Here is a 20,275-nt window from a genome sequence, read left to right as displayed (position 1 = left end):
AAAATATCTAATTAAAATAAAAATAAGAAACAGCGGCTAGTGGTACCACTGCTGTCATAAAATAAGGAGACCAGGGTTCATGTCCCTGCTTCTTCCTGCATGGAGTTTGCACATTCTTCCCCATGTCTGTGCGAGGTTCCTCTGGGTGCTCCAGTTCCCTCCTGCTCTCCAAAGCCATACAGGTTAGATGAATTGCAGACGCTAAATTGGCCCTGGTGTGTGCTTGGTTTGTGCGAATGAGTGTGTGTTCACCCTGTGGTGGACTTGAGCACTTTCCAGGGTTCATTCCTGCCATGTGCCCTTTGCTACCTGGGAAAGGCTCCAGCACACTCCCCCAAAACGACCCTGGTCTGGATTCAGCGGGTTAGAAAATAAAATAAAATGACATCTTATCCACAGGAGTGTTGCTATTTATTTTATATTGTAAGGATTGCAGAATCATACTGTTGGCAGTAAGCACCATTTGGAATACAATCTGCTTAAGGGTAAATCAGTACTGTTGAGGATTTGCTCTAAAGGGGAAAGGCAAAATCCAATAAAGACCCTCTCCAAAATAATTATTTAAAGATTTCTTTAAATATAATCAAATTAAGAGTACCTTGAAATGAATTAATGTTAAACAAGATTCAAACTAAGCAAAATAGCCTGAAATAATGTGCAAACATAGAAGTTGAACTTTAACACAAGAAAAAGGACAATGAACAGCAAGAAATTCACAAATAAAAAAACAGTAGGAGTTTAAGAAGCCAAAACAAAAAATGCATTTAAAGTCAGAACTTTAATTTTTAATTCATCAGAATACAAAGTTTAAAAAACCCGACGGTTAATTTAAAAGAATAACCAAAGAACAAACCAAGAATCCATAACAATATTTTCTAAAGTTTAATAACAAAGAAAGTGATTCAATTAGACTTGCTCTTAGGAACAGAACAGGGCCAGTATAGCAAAATCTTACAGCAAACACATGAAGTGTCAAGGAGTCCTTTTTTCCTTCAGGTAACTGCAGCTGTATTAGCTGCAACACCTAAAGATCACAGATTATAGGAGTAACTACAATGTATCCAAATTAGTTTCTTTATTTATTCACCAAAACATCAGAGAGTACCGCCTTTTTTTTCCTCTTTAGACACTGAAAATGATCAACAGTAATGTTCAAGCAGGACAGTCACATCACAAAAAAGGAAAAAAAGGGAGACAGGGACAAGGCCCCAAGAAGACTATCTCAAGCAGTGTCAAGCAGTATGATGGTGTAATGGTTAGAGTTGCAGATTCATTTCCCACCTCAGCTGCAGGCTTTTCAAACCCTTTATATTTTTTCCTTGTATTGGAATGGATTTTCTCCAGATAGAGGTTAGAGCAAATGTCTCTGAAAGGGTGAATATGCCCTGAAACTGCGTGGTACTGAATGCTACCAGGTTCAGGCTTTTTATTGCACTCATTTGGTCAAGAAAATTGGAAAAGGATTAAATTAAATGTTTAATCATGATGTACAGATTGCTTTATATATGAATAGATAACTTTGAAATATTCATTGAAATGTCATTTTTATCAGAAATAACTACATCCATACATCCTATAAATTGACTGCTTTGGTCAAGGTGACAGACATGGTCAAATTAGCCTTAGGCTTGCTCAAAAAGACTTTTGTAAAAAAAAAAAATTGTCATCCAAAATAATTTCTAATGACTTTTGGCAGTTTACATTATGGTGTTGAAGGAGACAGAACGAAAGGAACAGAATTACACTGCAGAGTCAACCAAGGAGCCCTCACAAGTATAACAGCTGGTACGAGGGCTGGAATGCGGAACAACTAAATCAAGCAGAAATGTAATTTCAAAGGAAGACAGAGCTTCAGTGTTAGCAGTTGTGAAGGATCACGCTCTTTGGTAACAAGAAGCAGTAGGTGACAAATGCCAGTGGGAAACACTTGGCAATGCCTCTTGCACTACACAGAAGCAGCAACATGCTGAACTAATGAGTTGACAATCTGATTATAAAGCTGCAGCTGATTTTTGATTATGTATGATATGGCCTAAGCAGGTACATGAATTTCACATTGGCTATTTACAATCCTGAGGCCTGGGACAGAAGCTGGGTCTGGTACATTATCCCTTTAGACTCTACTATATGATAAAAAAGATGATTTGCAGAAAAAAAAGGAAGTAAAAAATGACTTGCAAGACATTTACAAGATGTTTACACTACAAAGCTAAAATGATACTGAGAAATTCTTTCACATCATTTATATAGTTTTTAAAGTGATGAATGTAATTTTACATGTCATCTGCCCACACTTACTGTTAAACAAATGGCATGTGAATGTGACACCAAACATCATCTTTACACAAAGAGTGCGTCATCAATAATAAAAAGTAACAACACAGCACCAAGGCAAACTTATTGTTTTGTTATTGTTTTGATTTTTTTGTTTTTTTGCAATATCAGTGGACACTTCTTTGGATACAATTCTATTTATTTCTGTAACAGTCTAGTTTTATGCATCACAACCAAAGTTACATTTATTGAGCCATCTGCACATAGTTCTAGTGACCATATTTACAATCACTTTCTTCACTTTAGCTGCCAGATAATGATGCAATTCAACTAAATGTAAAAAACATCATCAGCCCATTCATCCATTTTCAAACTTGCCAGTCCAATCATAGGGTTACAGGGAGCCAACAACACACATGGGGCTGAAACTAATCCTTGATGATGCATCAGGGGCCTTGATACACGTGGCACACTCACATACACAGAGATAATTAGGATTTTGCAATTACCTTAACAAATTCATTGCTGAGATGTGAGTGGAAAACGGAACATCCATGCAGAAGCACACAAACAAGCAATGTGAGAACATGCAGACTAGACATAAGCAGTTGTTTCACACCAAGAAGAATGGGATCCTTAGACTTTAATGGTGGATCTCAATTCTCATTCAAGAATCGGAATATGTGTGCAATTGCAATTACCTTAACAAATTCATTGCTGAGATGTGAGTGGAAAACGGAACATCCATGCAGAAGCATACAAACAAGCAATGTGAGAACATGCAGACTAGACATACGCAGTTGTTTCACACCAAGAAGGATTAAATCCTTAGACTTTAATGGTGGATTTCAATTCTCATTCAAGAATCGGAATATGTGTGCCAGTTTACTGCCAAGAGTGTATCGCTGAGAATCTGACCTCAAAAGTCAGATATGCTAGAATATTCAAATTGTGTTGGGTGAACATGTGGTGTAAACTTAGTCTAATAGATCTACTGCATCATTTAAGTCTGTAAATATGAGAGTATCCACCACTTCTGGTATAAACACCTTTATGCAGCCTTTCCTGAACATACCCACAAATGAAGAATGGGGTCAATGAAAAACAATTTGCATCCGATATAATTCAAAACTAGTATGAATATTAGGACAATTGTGGGTATAAATACAATTTCACCCTGTAGCACATCATGTAAAAATGGTAGCTTTAATTATATTTGAATATACCACTTTAATCTTGTATTGTTACACTGAATCATGGTTTACTTTAACTTATTACATACAGCACTGATGTTTACAGGCTGCACATTTACATGGCGCAATGGTAGCGCTGCTGTCTTACAGTAAGACGCCGTCTCAGGTCCTTCCTGTGTGGAGTTTGCATGTTCTCCATTAGTGTTTGTGTGGGTTTCCTCCCACAGTCCAAAGACATGCAGGTTAGTTGAACTGGTGATGTTAAACTGGCACTAGTATGTGTTTGGTGTGTCAATGTGTGTGTTTCTTCACCCTGTGATGGAGTGGTACCCTGTGCAGGGTGTGTTCCTGACTTGAACCCTATGCTAGCTGGGATAGGCTCCCCAGAAATTCTGGTCTATATAAAGTGAGCTAGAAAATGACATAACCTTTATGTGGCCCATGTAAATAACCTGAATATTTTAAGCATTGTAAATAAAAGAACAGATGAAAAAAAATAATATGGGAAACAAAGTACAACGTCCAACTATTAAATGCGTCTGTCCGTGGGGGACCATTTACTGAGTTTTGCAAGTGTTTAAATTTACTTGGGCATGCCGTTGCTCCTAGCATGTGGTTTACCTGAGGTCGGAAGTGAGCTGATACACTGTATTGGCATTTTACTGTTTCTGCTTTGCGACCTGGAGCATAATGGCACATTGCAGTCCAACATCTAATAGGACACCCCAGTTTCGTGCAATATTGCATTTATTTCACTACCAAGGGCCCCCCATCACCCACCCAGTTGTTTGCAGTATACGTACTTTATATAAGCAACATTAACAATCTAATGGGTGATCCATACCCCTAACTCCAAGCCCCATCAAATTTGTATGTATTTCAAAGAAGAAGCTGACAAATTTGGGAGTACTGCATGCACCCAAGGAGGCAATATGCTAAGCACTTTTTTGAGCTTCACTGAACTTTATCGTTCCACTTTGGCCTTCATTTGCATGAAGTGGCAGTCCAGTTTCTCTGCATGATTCCTTCTCAGCGCTCATCAAAAAAAAAATGCCATGCCTTAAAACAGATCACTCGCTACAAAATTATTATCAACAAATATTGACAAATGACAAATCATGGGTCGGCTCATTTTCTTTTTTTCCACGGTGTCACCAAATTTCAATCAAATCAATCAAAGCATCTTTGAGATTTCTTAATCATAAGAGGATTTTTACCCCTAAATCTTCATATATTGAAATGTCCTTTCTTAGCAGATAACTTGTAAACCTATAGTTACCATCCTGCCAAATTTCAGCTTTTTAACTAAAAAAAGTGTTTGTGTGGATGATTGAGTGAGTGAATCAGTCAGTCAGTCAACTTTGAGATAGATAGATAGATAGATAGATAGATAGATAGATAGATAGATAGATAGATAGATAGATAGATAGATAGATAGATAGATAGATAGATAGATAGATAGATAGATAGATAGATAGATAGATAGATAGATAGATAGATTGTTGCGTCATTTATAGTTCCTCCTCAAAAACTATTCCTGCAGCCATATTCATTAGCAATTCAATTAGTGAACAAGCAGTTGGAGTCTGTTAAAGGGGAATGCTTGTAAAACACTACTGAAGTAAATTGAACTGACACTAAACTGTTCTGTCTGGATTGGAATGGCTCAACCCAGAAGGGACAAAGTGCTAAATGCTTTTTTACAAAAAGTGTTGAGAGAAATACGCAAAAATTACTGGAAACAGGCTTAAGATCATAAGCTGAGGGCAAGAGTTGCCAAATACCAAAACCAAAATCGTAATGAAAAAATCTAAGTCAAAATGGCACCACCTAAGGTCCTAAATAATGCTTGATTTGAGATTAACTAACAAATGTTAAATGTGTGGTCCATATTTTATTTCTCATTAAATCAAAGGCTTGGATGCTGTGAGCATATATATAGGAAAAAGGAACTAATATCATAATGTGCATCAGAGCCAGCCAGCCAGAAACAGCCATAGCAAAGGTAAATGAAACCACTAAATAAAATTACATTAAATAAATAAAACAACTATTAAACTATTATAAAATGAATAGAGGGATGTCTACCAAGTTATGAAAAATTCAGACATACATAAACAGAGAGTGACGATAATGAAAGATGAATTAGCATAAATACACTTATTTCCATTGAACAACAATGACGAATGGTGCCAGTGTCAACCCATTCATGAGACACAATGTGCATGTGGCCATTCTAGACATCTCTGCCCATGGTGCAATACAAATGACAGAATGTTTATGTCATTATTATCAGAGAATATGCAACATTACTTAGCACCTTTTGTTCTCAATATCTCTGATATGCACTAATTTTTGGATACTGATACTGATAATATGCTATAGGTGGATTTCTCGATGTTTTGGTTGATAAATTTGCTAACTGACTTCTAAAATCAACTCACTTGCTTCAGTTATTTGTAAACCAGAAACAGTAAAGCACTCCTTTCTTTCCTGCGCTACTTTGTTGCATAAAAATGCTAAGAATTAAATGTATTGTCTGATTAATGACATAAAGATGACAAAAGTGCACTAAACACCGAGCTACAAAACATTTTGCAGCAATTTGCTGATACCTTGATCAGTAAAACCACTGGATGCACTTTATGGCTCAGTTTCTGGAGCAAATCTCTCTTCAAAATGTGGCGACATTCGACTGAATGGTGGCGTGGGAAGACAGATGTGACCAACATATAAAATTCAACAAAATGCTTTCTTGCCTTGGTGTTTATTTTTTCTATTACTGGTGCTGAGAGATCGGTGCTCTTAGTCAAAACCTTCAACAATTGATTCTAGCCGATGGTGTTCTGTCAGTGGTTTACTTACTGCTCAATCTCACTAACCTGACATTTATGGTGTACTGATTGGCCTCTGTCAGGGATGGTGGTTGTAAATTTACTTTGAAAAGCTTTGTGTTAACAGCCCCTGACCAGACTCTGAGGAGAGTATGTACAGGCTGCCTGACAATCGCTTGACCCCGTGCCCTTATTACAGTGAGTAAATCAGACTTTGAGGTATTAGACTAGAGCCTGAGGCCTACGTGGAAAGAAGTGACATGAATAAAGGTCAACCTCTGTCACACACGTGTAACAATTTGGATAATGGAATTCTGTAACTTATCTAATGAAACCCTTAAAAGTGGTGTACAGCCGTTGTTTAGGAGGAGCTATCCACGCCTGCCATGTACACCCACAGCGAGGCAAATTGGGACTGACTGAAACGTGCATGACATTTTAAAAGTGTTGAGCTTACATATTATTTAATTGCCATTTATGTAGATGTGTGAAACAAGAGAAAAAAAATATTGCTAAATTATGGAAGATATTTCTTTTTTATAGCTCTATTTATTTCATGTCCCACACATCAAGATATTATGAACATTACTTGTTCAAATAAAATCAATGAAAATAATTCAGCTGTGATGTCTTAATGAATTTAGAAACTTTATAATTAAAGTCTATACCTCTTTGGATTGAGTCAGACACCTCATTCATTTCAGAAATCAATTTGACTCTGATCATACGCAAAATAAAATTAACTACTAAAATAAAAAAAAATACTTATATCCATAACATATACTCAGTACTGCAAATATTTCTTTCTCATTCCTATCGATAAGCAGTAATAGTATTAAGCAGATAATTTCACTCCTTCCCAGGATGGTCTTACAGTGCAGCTTATGTTCCATTAAGTCTATTTTTTGTTTTCAGATTTAAACTTCAAGATTTTATGTTATTAACAGTTTATCAGAAAGATCACAGCAAAAATGATTCACTAGCAGTTAACAAAGCATTTTGAACAAGACGTTTATACTGGCACGTTTATTGTTTTCCAAATCTATATCAATAAAATAGTTTCCTGTGATGCATCGGAATTAAGTGCATCATAAAAAACAATGGACAACTATATTCGTGTTCATATTTTCTTAATGCATTCACATTCAAGGACACCGATATTCTTACATGTCTACATGTCTCATGATAAAGCATAATTTTGTCTATATGTTTTACATATATACACTAAACATAATATATATAATATATACAAAAATATATGCAGAAATAGACACACACATGCACATATTCTTAAATCTCTTGCTCACATAATCCATATTATAATCAACGCTTAAATATCATCCTTTTGTTAAAATGCACACCATTGGAATGCATTGTTTCATTATATCATAATAACTTCGTTATTTTGAAGGTATTAATATTTGATATGAACAACAATTTAGTGACAAATAATTCACTCATGCTGGCAAATTTCATAAATTGATTATAAAAATTAATAATATACAGTATATATTTAGGTACACTAACTTTAAATAGAATGACCTGAATTCAGTGATTAGTTATGTTTGTCACCTCAGAATTTTAGAGCAGCACATTTTTCTTAATGAAAATAGAAAGACACACTGTACTGGCTGTACACGTAGCATGTGCAACAGACACCTTTGAGTCAATCTACAAGGCAATATTGCTGTTTAAACTTTGCTGTGAACTGATTAACATTTAACTTATCTGTGATCTTTTATTTTTCTCTTGCCCTGCAAAGGAATATTCTACAGTTGATTCCTAAAATTGCACCTAATACTGCTGGGAAAGGCTCTGGTGCCACACTGCCCATGTTGAGAGTAAGTGGATTCTGAAAAGTGATTGATTCATAGTTCTTGAATTAGATACTACATAAAAAGTTATATATGTGTATATGTATATGTCAAAAATCTTTTTTTGTCTCTCCCTATGCCCTATACAGGACATGAGCTCTTTATTTCAGGTACACAGTACACAAACTCATAGACTTGTGTACTATCCAATGTAGCACAAGTATATATTCTGCTTATGATAATTTTAATAGAATGACTGTGGTTAATAATAGGGTTGAAAACTGTATGCATTTTAACCATTTAATTTTGTACTGAATAGTACATTATGTATATACATATATACTTTATATATAATGTATATTATACTATAATATATATTTTATTTTACTTCAAGAGATTCAAAAAACTGCATGTGTGCGTCAGTTTTTCCACATGGCAAATTATTTCACAAAGACTGCAAAATGTAAGCATTTATCTGAATCCAGTGTCCAGAACATGTAATGGAGGAAAATGTATTGTTTCCATATAAAGTACAATTATTTCTATCTTGAGCAGGAATGTGAAAGTCATAACCTAGTAGTAGATTGTGGGAGTATGAGCGCCCTCTAGAGACGATATTTACTATGACAGCTGTCATCCACCAAGTTCTAAAACAAAAGCTGTTTCTCTTTCTACTGTATTGAGATTGTCAAAGCAGTTTTGGAAAAGCACTAGAAATCTGTTTGTTACTTTATTATTAGCAAAGATATTGAGATGCTGTGACCTAAACATTAATTGCAATTCGCATAGATATAAGTAGGTGCTTTACTTAAACTTACATTCACATTTTAACCATGAAGTTACCAAGATGTGCTGAGTAAAGTTTAAAATATATGAAAAAAGAAAATAAATAACCAGAAGATCAACACGTTCTCTTGTTCTACTATATTAAACCAATTCATGAAAGAAAGATATATTATTCCCATATAAGCATCTAAAGAGTGCTTAAAAAGTATTTCTTTGCAAATGGATGTCAAAGGCTGAACTTTACACTTGCTGATTCCCGAGTCAAAGTAAGCAAAAAATCGTCTGTGTTTTCCTTCGAATTGTCTGAAAGATAGGTACACTTATAGTCGTGTCCTTCACACATTTGAAACACCAGCATATTTATGAACTATAACTGCTTCATCTATAAATAAATAAATATCACTGTGTGAGCTTCCATCATACGAAAACCAGTTCTATATTGGACTGTAAAGTGTTAAGGATAAAAAAAAAAACGCTTACTGGGCGCAGCACAAAGAGACTGTTTGGGACATCTTTAACGCAATTTAAGATTATCAGATAAGCTGGCCTCAAGTAGTTGTCGGGAGCGTAACCCGCCAACGCTGGGTACAAGGCAGCAACGGACACAACTTAGCTGTACAAAATCAGAACAGAAGAAAACAATACAAAGATCATTAAGATTTCTTTTAGGGCTCATTAAATACTGACGGTAACCAAGATAGAATAATATAAAGGGACGTAGTTTACTCAGCGTAACACACTTGAATGATATGATACGCTAATACCAATGCTCCTGCCATTGAATGAATAACAGTTTATATATTTATAGGAGATGCCTTAATCCAATAATTACAATATGTTTGTCAGCAATTAGTAAACACTTTGAATTGATTTAGAAATAGGTTAAGATGGTGATGTGAATTACCCACCACACTAGAAACTGACACTCAAAACAAACTGTAATGCTGTTCAAATAATTGGCTTGATACTAAACAACTGCCATAGATAGGTAGATAGATACATAGTTACCGCACTCTTTTTCTCAGATATGTAAAATATGTGTCTGCGTGCGTGTGTGAGTGTGTGAATGCAGACTGATAATGTAACAATAAATAAAGTTCTTTACGGCACTTTCTTTAATTTTTCCTGCCACTCTTTCATCCACTAAAGCAGCATCACGCGCCGGCAGGATTCTGTCCTGGATGAGACACGCTCACTTATTCACACTAATTCAGTTCACAGCTTAGTTTGCACATCCTTGGAATGTGAAAAGAACACGGAATACCCCGGGAAAACCGACATGAAACCGGAAAACACGCCAATTCTCTACAAACAGTGACACAGTTGGAATTTTAACCGAAGATTCTTCAGCTTTAAAGAAACAATGTTAACGACTGGCCCATAATTATGTCATTTATTTATGTATTTGCTTTCGTGTCTTTTTGCTAATATGTTAAAGACATTTCAACTTTTCTCGATATACTTTACTGCGATATACAGGATAAGGTCTAAAAGTTTATAAAAGTAATACTAGTTTAAGTTTTCAATAATTTGTCAATTACTTGGAACATTTATGAATTACTTCATAAGAAAATACAATATTATTTGACATAATTTCATAAAAGATTCATAAACATGTAAATAAGCTGCAATAAAATCATCATTGTTTATCCGTGGTTAGCACTCAGACTTTTCTGTAAGCAGACCGAGAGTCCTCATCAGTTTGAGCTAGTAATAGATATATATATATATATGAATGAGATAGTGAGTCGAGAAATTGATAAGACACTGGGCAATTTCCAACAAAACTTCTGGGTTGGGAGCTCTGTTGGGCCCTTGAGCAAGGCCCTTAACCTGCAATTGCTGAGCGCTTTGAGCAGTGAGAAAAGCGCTATATAGATGCAAATAATAATAATTATTATTATTATTAAGAACAACGTGGAATAACAAGCATTGATTTTGCAGTTATCTTTAATATCAGTCTTATTAATTTCAAGAGAGGCTTCTTACGTTTATAACAATAAAAATAATAGATAGATAGATAGATAGATAGATAGATAGATAGATAGATAGATAGATAGATAGATAGATTATAACAAATACAGTATAATTAAGAAGTTAACATTCTCAGCAACGTCACCTTTAATAAAAGAAAACTTGCTTTCGAATCAGTGTCAGCGCTAATCTCGTCGTCTTTCTGTTCAGAGACCCTCATATTCCATTATTTACACTTTCTAGTTGCACATTTTATTCCCACTGAATTTTGATTAATACCGTGCGCATTCCTTTAGTCTAGTCTTATTACACTCTGATGTTAAGCAGAAAACGCAGAAATCTCCCAAAGCAAGATTAATTTGTCCCTCGAGATCAGGTTCATTAATTACAAAGATAATATTTTCATGTTTGCTATATCTGCCTGTGAAAGTGAACTTTTTTTTGTCTAAATCTTTATTAGCAGACACGTTAATGGGTGAATTATCAACATGTCATTAATGGCACTTAATTGCTGAGAAAGTTTCTGTTTTCTTTAGCGGAGCACTACATGATGATTGCTCCCATTACTTCAGTCTGAAAATTACCATGATTTTTTTTCTTCTGTTTTGCTTTTGTTGGAGAGCTGATTTCTCTACTGCCAAAAGGCAAGCGTCTCGCCCGCTCGCACTCTCGTTTTCTCTGATGTTTCTCAAACACAAAGCTTTGCTGCCTTCAACTTGCTTTCTTTCACAATAAACCCTGGTATCTGAGGGTAAATGGGGCATGAAATAACTTAAATGACTAATTATGTGAGTTTCTGAGTCAGTGAACCAATGCTAAACATGTCATCTCAATGCAGCCTCATGCCAAACCAAAAGAAATATTATCGCCTCTGGCACGGGCACTTTATCTTTTCCCATGAACGCCTACAGGTGTCAGATGGCACGGCATCATGCACGCTTCCAGACGTTTTACCATCAAAAGCATTACTCGTATCCATCAGGAAATAATATAAGAAACAAAGAACATTCGGGTTCAAGAACATCTTGACATAGAGTGAATACAGTTTCCACATGCAGATATGCAGTAAACCCCGATAATGAGGAAAGCTTTAGTATTAGTCATATTATTGCATCAATGTTGGTACACACAAATATGATCATTCTTGCTTTTGAAGAACCCGACAATTTTAATCTATTTCCGTTATCTTTCTTGTAGATTTGTTATTTATTTAACTGTCATCATTGTGGCCAATGAATCGGTTGTATTGCAAGGCAATTCCGATACTTTGCAGTAACTGAAACTTAATTTCACTGTGTGTTGCATCAAACAAAAAACAAACCGAGAATGTTTAACTTTTTTAAGCTTGTCACTTGTTACACCAACATCATCATCAGACGTTTTTTTTTCCTGCTTTATACGGGATTTATGAGACATTGACAGGCCATTACATATGTCTTTTTGTTTGGCATTCGGACTGAATTAGAACCAGATGTTTTCTTTCTTTCTTTTCTATCTAACAAAACAATTATGGTGTCATATTATTAATTAGTCGATTCTGGTTGATGCGGAATCTGACCATTTAGAAAACAATGTTACATACATTGTAGTCCTATGACAAACTCTTTAAAATCTCTTCTGTGTAACAGAAATCAGTCTTAGTCAAACTATTTAAGAAAATGCACTTCACGAGGATAATAAACAGACTAAACTATCATTTTTAAATGAAAAGGAATATTAGCAACCAAAAACAATTTAGTACCTTAGATATACATCTGTACTGTGACGTGAAGCTATTTTCTGATTCGCTTAATACCAACGGCGCTATATAATTAGTGGTTTACAGCTTATCACTGCTTCGTGGATCGCAGGACTGAACCACGTTTTGACTTACTGATGTACAACTGTCCATCCAACTCGTATCTAGGGGACCCTTTTTTCATTCTTAAATTTGAGTTGATAATTATAGGCATTAAAATATAGATTCAAAGGTATATGCAGATTGAGAGTAGTTAAATTCACTTCCATTGCTGCTCTTCGGCTCGACTTTACGTACTTAAAGAAATCCAAGAGCCCTACCTCCCAAAGGTGTCGCGTATTCCTTGCTGTCCCAGAAATCGTCTTGTCCAGCAGCAACGGGGCTCCTTGGAACGGTCCGATCCAGGTGCCTTGGGGTATCCTCTGGGCTGCGCATATGCCATAGCCGAGTCCGGGTACTGTACTCGTGCACAGGCACACCTCCCTTGGTAGGTCCCTTAACCACTCCGGGATCTCGGGGGGCGCGACGGACGCCGCTGAGCTGCTGGTTCCCACCAGACGCCGAAGCGAGTGCAGGGGGCCGTGCATTGGACATTCTCCATTGCGGTTATCCGCGCACATGTCACAACCTGGGGGGAGAGGGCAGAGCAGAAATGAGGAAGGTTAGTGTTTAGTGTAAATATGGGACTTCCAACGGCTACGTTGTTTCAAGTATCTTGTACTGTATTCCTCCTATAACAAGGACATGTTCAAAAAGTTGCGGTAAATACAATATGTGAAACACATTTAACCATAAACTAATCAATCAATTGTAAAAGCAATTCTTTAGTATATTAATTGCAAATATTCGCATTTTCTAAACAAGGAGTACAATCATTATAGTATTTCTAAATGTAATTCTCATTCATTGCTATGCCTTGTTTGATCAATATTTTTTAAAGCTTTGGAAGTTATTCCTTCACAAGATTCAGGACGCCATATTAAAGAAAATACATTTTTTATAGATACTGGTAGCAATAGTCGAAAATTCACCTTACGTAAAGTAACAAAGTAATATTTCAAATAACATTTTTTTCTCATCACCTAACTTAAATGCCGTTAGATCACCATAATAAAGTACATATCAACGACTATCATAACAACGTTTTATCTTGCTTATTGTTGTTACGATTGCTTTTAATGTTCTACATTTGGTTCTTGGAAACAGGTAAAATCAAAATGAATAAAATAGATCAATTAATACTGTAGAAAACAAGATTTGCACCTAAAATACATGTCTGTTGATTTATAACATGAGAACAACACAAAATGATTTCATGTTTGCGACTCCTTTAAATGAAATAAAAGCAGGTATCAAGTTACGGTCGCCTGCTAAAGAACAAAACTAATATTTAACAAAGCTATAGATTTCGAGAACCCTTTGTTAAATGCTAAAGTGGCCTTGGTTATATAGTTGCCTCAGTAATATTTTTCCTAATTATAGTTTGGCGAGTATTATTTTTGAAGTAAATAAAAGATCCTTGTGGTACACATTTTGTTACTTAAAAGCATTATTATTATTAAGTGCAGTTTATATATGGATTAAGAGATTGAAACTGAACACAGTTTCAGACAGGGAAATATTTACACTGAAAGCAAAAACCTTGGGCTTCACTGCAGCAATATCTACCGAGTAATACATTATCCTGTCGATACCATTTTACTGTAAAACAAAGCAAAATCTATAGGCTATTGTTAATTTAAAGTAAGTGGGATAAATTATTTGAGAATAATGGTTTAATGATTCAAGTTGGACAGGCGGAACAGTTTCAGCTCCATGCTCGCGATAGATAGATAGATAGATAGATAGATAGATAGATAGATAGATAGATAGATAGATAGATAGATAGATAGATAGATTTTAAATTCTCAGTGCTTCGTTGACCATACGACAGCCCTTCAATTCCATCTGAGTGGCGTCAACCTTACAAAAAAAAAAAACAGGAAATCCTTCAAGTGCACAGTACATGACAGCTTGGATGCACTCGTGCACCCAAACTCTGCTGGTTATTTGTATGCGGTACTTCCATAGCATATCCATTCTGACCGTTCAACGATCTAGGCATCTACTTGGGATATTACATTTTGATCAAGTGCAAGTTCCTACTGGGCCTCGTCAGACAACATCACTAAAACGGTAGCTCATTTTACACTGCAAAGATCAAACTGAAGGACGGCGGTCGCCCGAGGTCAGAAGACACAGCGTCATGCAAAGTAAAGGAGAACATTAAGGTGCTTGTACTATAAACTGCATTTGACGCTGCGGTGCTCTCTAGCATTCAAACAGACAGTTCGGCTGTGGTATAAATGAAGTAGATTTGCTTGAAATATGAATAAGAGAGCACGGCCTGTAGATAAAGCAGTCCCCTGTCCCCTGGAGACCTCCATATACCGCGAAGAGATGATGAATAGAGGCCGCTGGAGAAGATCGATCCGCGATTCGCACTCACTCCACTCTCTTCTACAAAACTATACGGCAATTAATTGTGGCTTGTCCCCTCATCCTTCATCTCCTTGTGGCATATATCGATGGAGATTACTGCTGATGGACCATTTTATCACCTTAAATAAACAGTCACCACCTTTTCAAATCCCGATTTAATATATATGCTTTCGTTGCACTCAACGTTTTGAATCAGAGCCAGAAATCGCAGTTTAGACAAATAAACGGGTTCGGGTGAAAATAAAAAGTTGCACCAGTTAAAGTCTGTAAGACCTTCCTTAAGATAGTTTAGCTTCAGTTTAAAGTTAGTAAGCTCGTTACGGAAGTGTTTAAGTGGCATTACTCTCTCTGAACAAAAAATCTTAATAGTTATTTCAATTAGATAGATAGATAGATAGATAGATAGATAGATAGATAGATAGATAGATAGATAGATAGATAGATAGATAGATAGATAGACAGATAGATATTCGAACATGATTATATTTATTTATTTACATGTCGAGATGTATTCTAGAGTCAGTAGGAAACTCATAAAATCGTGTACATGTGTACCAAGTATTGGGACCAAGTCTGACAGGATCTTCCTGAAGCATTCTTTAAGAAACATTCGCTGAAGACGTTTACACTGTTGGCTTATTCAGCTCGCTACATTGTACTTGAACGCGGATCTCATCGTTTACGGATGCCAAACGTATACTTGACCGGAGAGAAGGTGTCATATTTATTTCTGAGACGTTTTGCTCTGCTCTGTGGTTCACTAACATCAAAGTATATGCCATGCAGGTTAGATGATAATCATCCAAAACACATCAGGAATCTAAGCAATGTTTTAAAATCCAACAATATGCACATTAAACATGAAGTATAAGCGCTGTAGTGTTTTATTTGTAGTAGTGCTCTTACTTTCAAAACTTGAACAAGAAAATTAAAAAGTTAACGGATTTTATCCAGACCAGGTTTTAACAATTATTGACACATTTTAAAAGATTTGCCAAAATTCCAGACATGTAGTACTTGCATATTTCAACATCTAAGCAAGTACTAGTGCTTTATTTTATGCACTCCTAAATTTTACAGCACATTTGTTTGGGAACAGTCAAAAGCAACTGGCACAGCTAAACTGCAGATGAAAGAACACTGAGAGATTTTTTTTTCCCTAAAACACTATTTTTCCTTTCCTCCATGTTGCTTGAACCAGTTTGTGTTACTTGCTAAACGCTTAAGAAACTTCGCTAACTGCAGAAGTTCACATTTTGGCAGGTTTTCCAGCATCATTCACAGTGTAATATCACTTGGAAGAAGTTAGCTACATAATTACATTTTACACTGATGCTCAGAGCAAAAAATAACACTAAGATGTGACTTGTGTGACTTTTCAGCTCTATAAAAGAAAAAGTTTTAAATTATAAGTAAAGTAGCATTTTGAAAAAGCTCATATGATAACAGAACAAGTGAAAACAGTTGTAAAAAGTAAACTATAATTAATATTCAAGCAAGCAGCTGTATTTATTATAGCGCCCTTTACACGATACTGGCTCAGAGCACTGCAAATAATGAACACCTACATATATCGACATACATAACAACAGAAAAAAGCTATTAAATAAAAAGATAGATATACAGTATATATTCTTCCTACATCTTTAGAACTGAACTGAAAAAGCACTTTAATTTCTATTAAGGACGCAATAACGACTGTAAAATGTTATTTAAAGTCTATCAAAAAGAGAATCTTGTAGCCCATGTGCATGGACTGTGTACACAGTTATCAATTAATGTATGAGCGTTTGTCTTCTAACTTGCCCTACTTTTAGGACACAAATGCAACAAATCAAAGTGAATGTATTTCGGTAGATCAAGTTACATAAAAGAATAAGATAAAGATTTTGCACAGGGAAGGTTGCGCTTCTTTGTGGATTTCTGATAGTAGATATCCAGTGCCAGCAATATTTTCCATCTGCAACTATTTAGTCTGGGAAAAGAAAAGGAAAAAAAAAGCTGTACTGCTTTCATTGTCTAAGGGGAGGACGAACAATTTAGGCCCAGAGAGGATGTACAATTTGGTGCTTCCGTTATCCCAGCGAATGGTAAAAGTACAGAGTTTATACATACGATTATTGGGATCGCTGGTGTGATTGTTCAGTGGGATTATCTCCATTCTCTGCTGCCCATAAAGGTAATAATCTAACTCCTCCGATGTAAACTTAAACCTTGGCGCTCTGTCATTTTTGTACTGGGATGATGAACAAAGCTCTTTGCTTTGGTTGCCGAGTGCTGCTGTGGTGATGATGTCGGTGCACTGCGCGTGTCCAAAAAGTGCAATCTGGGGCACATTCAGTTGAGCTAACCCAGCTAACGATGAAGAGGAGGAGGAATTGGAGGAGGCTGACGAGGAAGACGAGGACGGGGTAGAAGCAGACGAGGAGGAGTTCGACGAGATGGAAGTGGGACGCTGACGAAGACTTTCCACCGGGAGATCCGCTCTGTCCGCCGGGTGCAGCGGGTTCAGGCTGGCGCTCTTCAGCTGACTTTGAGGAAAAAGCTGCTGCCAGTGCTGGATATAGGCTGGGTCCACCTTCAGGAAAGCAGAGGCGCTGGGATCGCCGGGTTTCAGCATCTCCAAGTGCGTCTAAATCACAAAAAGACCAACATGAGAACTTTTTTTTTTACTCATTCTTGTGCGATCTGGCAAATCTGACAGGTATTTACAACATACTCAGCACAGCGAGTAATTCCGAAAGATTATTAAACCCCAAGTCTCTTAGCATTCTGTCTCTGTTATCTTTCATGCAGGCTGCTCAGTAAAAGAGAGATGGATGCGTGCTGACCAATAATAACAGGTAAGACCAGAACACTGTGTGCGCTGTCGTGAGACGCGACAACTTGCCAAACTATTTGTAACTCGTCAGAAAGAATTTAGCAAAAAAGCTACACGAAAACTGCAAAACAAGTAATGCATCTTATGGCTATTGAAAAAAATATTGTGCTCCAGAGTATAAGTAAAAATATGTTTTGGGTGGTGAGATTCTGTATGGCCTCTTGAGTGCTAAATGAACCGCAGGCTGTCTTACATTACGTGCTAAAAAAATACTTACCCAGTTTATCATCGAAGTAGCTTTGCCTCGGCAAGTGTATTCCACACCATTAAACCATAATCTCCCTGTTTATAGGACATGAGAGGTGTTCTCCAGCCAAGCTCCAAGTCAAAGTGTATAGTATCTGAGTGCCGCTCCCCCCCTTCCCGCTTGCCCTCTGGCTTGTGAGAGGACACGTGGGTTTTACGACAGCACAAAACACAAGGGATGGGGGAGTTAACACTGGATCAAAAATACAACCTAACATCTGTCTCTGCCAATACTATTCTTGGTGTTTGGGTTATTAAAAAGATCTCTCGGCATTTAAAGGGATGTCTCGCAAGAGACAGACAGACAGCGAGCTAGCTAGCTAGCTATCTGGATAGATAGATAGATAGATAGATAGATAGATAGATAGATAGATAGATAGATAGATAGATAAGGTTGATTGGTGTCCATACTTTACATTATAAAAGGCACTATACGCAATAAAGATTATTTTCCGAATCAATACGAGAATATACCCGATTTCATCATTCAATGTCCGTACAAATAAATAATTGAAAGGCAAATGCAAACCAAACCCGCAGCCTTGGGATTTAATTTAATGGCTGAACAGCGAGAGAGATGAAAGGGTTCGGTACTTATATTGAAAGAGTCCCGTTAGACTTCACATTCGCAGATGCTCTAGTGTTGATCATTGGTAATAATTTTCTTATTTGCTTTTCAGATCAGTTAGTCCGAATTTAACGAGTTAATGTTGTCTCACTTCTACCAGCCATCGAACTTTTTTTTAAGAATCAAGATTTTCTAGTTTCTTGTTGCAGCGTATATTTGATATTTTTCCAGTTTAAACAATCAAAACCGAATTTATATGAGCGATAACTGACTTCATCGCATTGTTATTTGAGTTGCTTATCCAGAGTCTGCAGTTTCCCATCCATTCTTTCAGTCTGCGAAACTTAGTGTTGTTTGGATTGCGTCTGCATCTAAATGTGGAGGGCATTTTTGTACGATTCTGGACACAGTTGTGCTAAAAATGTTTTGACTGGCGTGTTTTTGACAAGGTCATCCGTCATTTGCTCAGGAGATTGATAATACGAGTTGAAAGACGAATGCATGGCTAGAGAAGGAATTTTATTACGACAGTACGTGTTAAACAACTATGCTATGTATATACACTTTGTCTGCCACATGTACTGTACGGACTGTAGATGTGTGTGCCCAGATATCTGTTTGAACCCTCAAGGCAGAAGCCAGCTCTGGACGGGAGGCCAGTGTATTCTTGCAAGCAGATTCTCACGCAGACTCGCGCCTTTTAATGAATCCGATGGTTTCGAGGATTTAGGACCGAACTAATACGGACAACAACAGTCACGGGAGCACTGCGGTGACCCGCGACTCCAAAAAAGCAATGGCGATCAGAAACGAACCCGAGGTAGTCCTTCTAAAGTGAATCTATTGTTAGTGTCTGCTTCATAGTGTCCTCACACCTTGCAGTCGTGTCAGTCACTGCGTGTTGTCTTGTATTGCACGTGCTTCTATTTTTGTGTACTGACTCTGTTTAATGTAACAGTGCCTTCGCTATTAGGCTACACGTAAATATGATAACCATTATAAACACGTTGCTTCCATATTTGGGCTAGCCATTACAGAAGAGTTTATGACAGTGATGGTCATCTCTCACATTTTGGGTTGTTCTTAAGTGACCACGCTTGATACGCGGGCAGGATTACGGTCCTGGTTGATTTATCTTATACGGGCAGCTAAACTCCCGGAGGTTCTTTTAAGCGATCCTCCTTAGTATCGTATAGATGCTCGTTTTATTACATATCTATGCCAATAGTAGGGTGTTTCTTTCTATACTGTTGGTGTATTCAGAGCTGTTTCTCCTGAGTCGAACTTTTTTGCTCAAATCAGATTATCATTTGCAATCAGATGCAACACCCGTTACCTTAATTTTAAAACATCGATGAAATCAACTTTAGGACGTACTCTAGTCGTGAAAGCAGAAGTGTGCGATTTGTCACACAGTACAAAGTAATTTACATCCCTAAATCGATTCAACATGATGCACATCTTAGGCATGATGCACATAATTGTA

At 36.7% G+C, this 20,275-nt stretch overlaps 1 protein-coding gene across 3 annotated transcripts in view; it reads right to left on the bottom strand.

Annotated features, from left to right (window-relative positions):
* prdm6 (PR domain containing 6) overlaps window positions 1–18,292 on the bottom strand; it is a 121,102-nt gene extending 102,810 nt beyond the window's left edge. For all 3 annotated transcript variants that reach the window (XM_039759008.1, XM_039759009.1, XM_039759010.1), the window contains exons 1-3: window positions 18,193–18,292; window positions 17,210–17,726; window positions 12,934–13,241 (exon numbers count right to left, since the gene is read on the bottom strand). In XM_039759008.1, the coding sequence (XP_039614942.1) occupies window positions 12,934–13,241; window positions 17,210–17,726; window positions 18,193–18,204 (837 nt within the window). In that variant the 5' untranslated portion in view covers window positions 18,205–18,292. The remainder of the gene's footprint in view (window positions 1–12,933; window positions 13,242–17,209; window positions 17,727–18,192) is intronic.
* Between the last annotated feature and the right edge of the window lie 1,983 nt (window positions 18,293–20,275).

The sequence above is a fragment of the Polypterus senegalus genome, chromosome 7 (assembly GCF_016835505.1).
Source record: "Polypterus senegalus isolate Bchr_013 chromosome 7, ASM1683550v1, whole genome shotgun sequence".
In the NCBI taxonomy this organism is placed as follows: Eukaryota; Metazoa; Chordata; class Cladistia; order Polypteriformes; family Polypteridae; genus Polypterus; species Polypterus senegalus.
The sequence above is the reverse complement of the archived record's forward strand: the minus strand, read 5'-3'. Positions and strand labels throughout refer to the sequence as shown.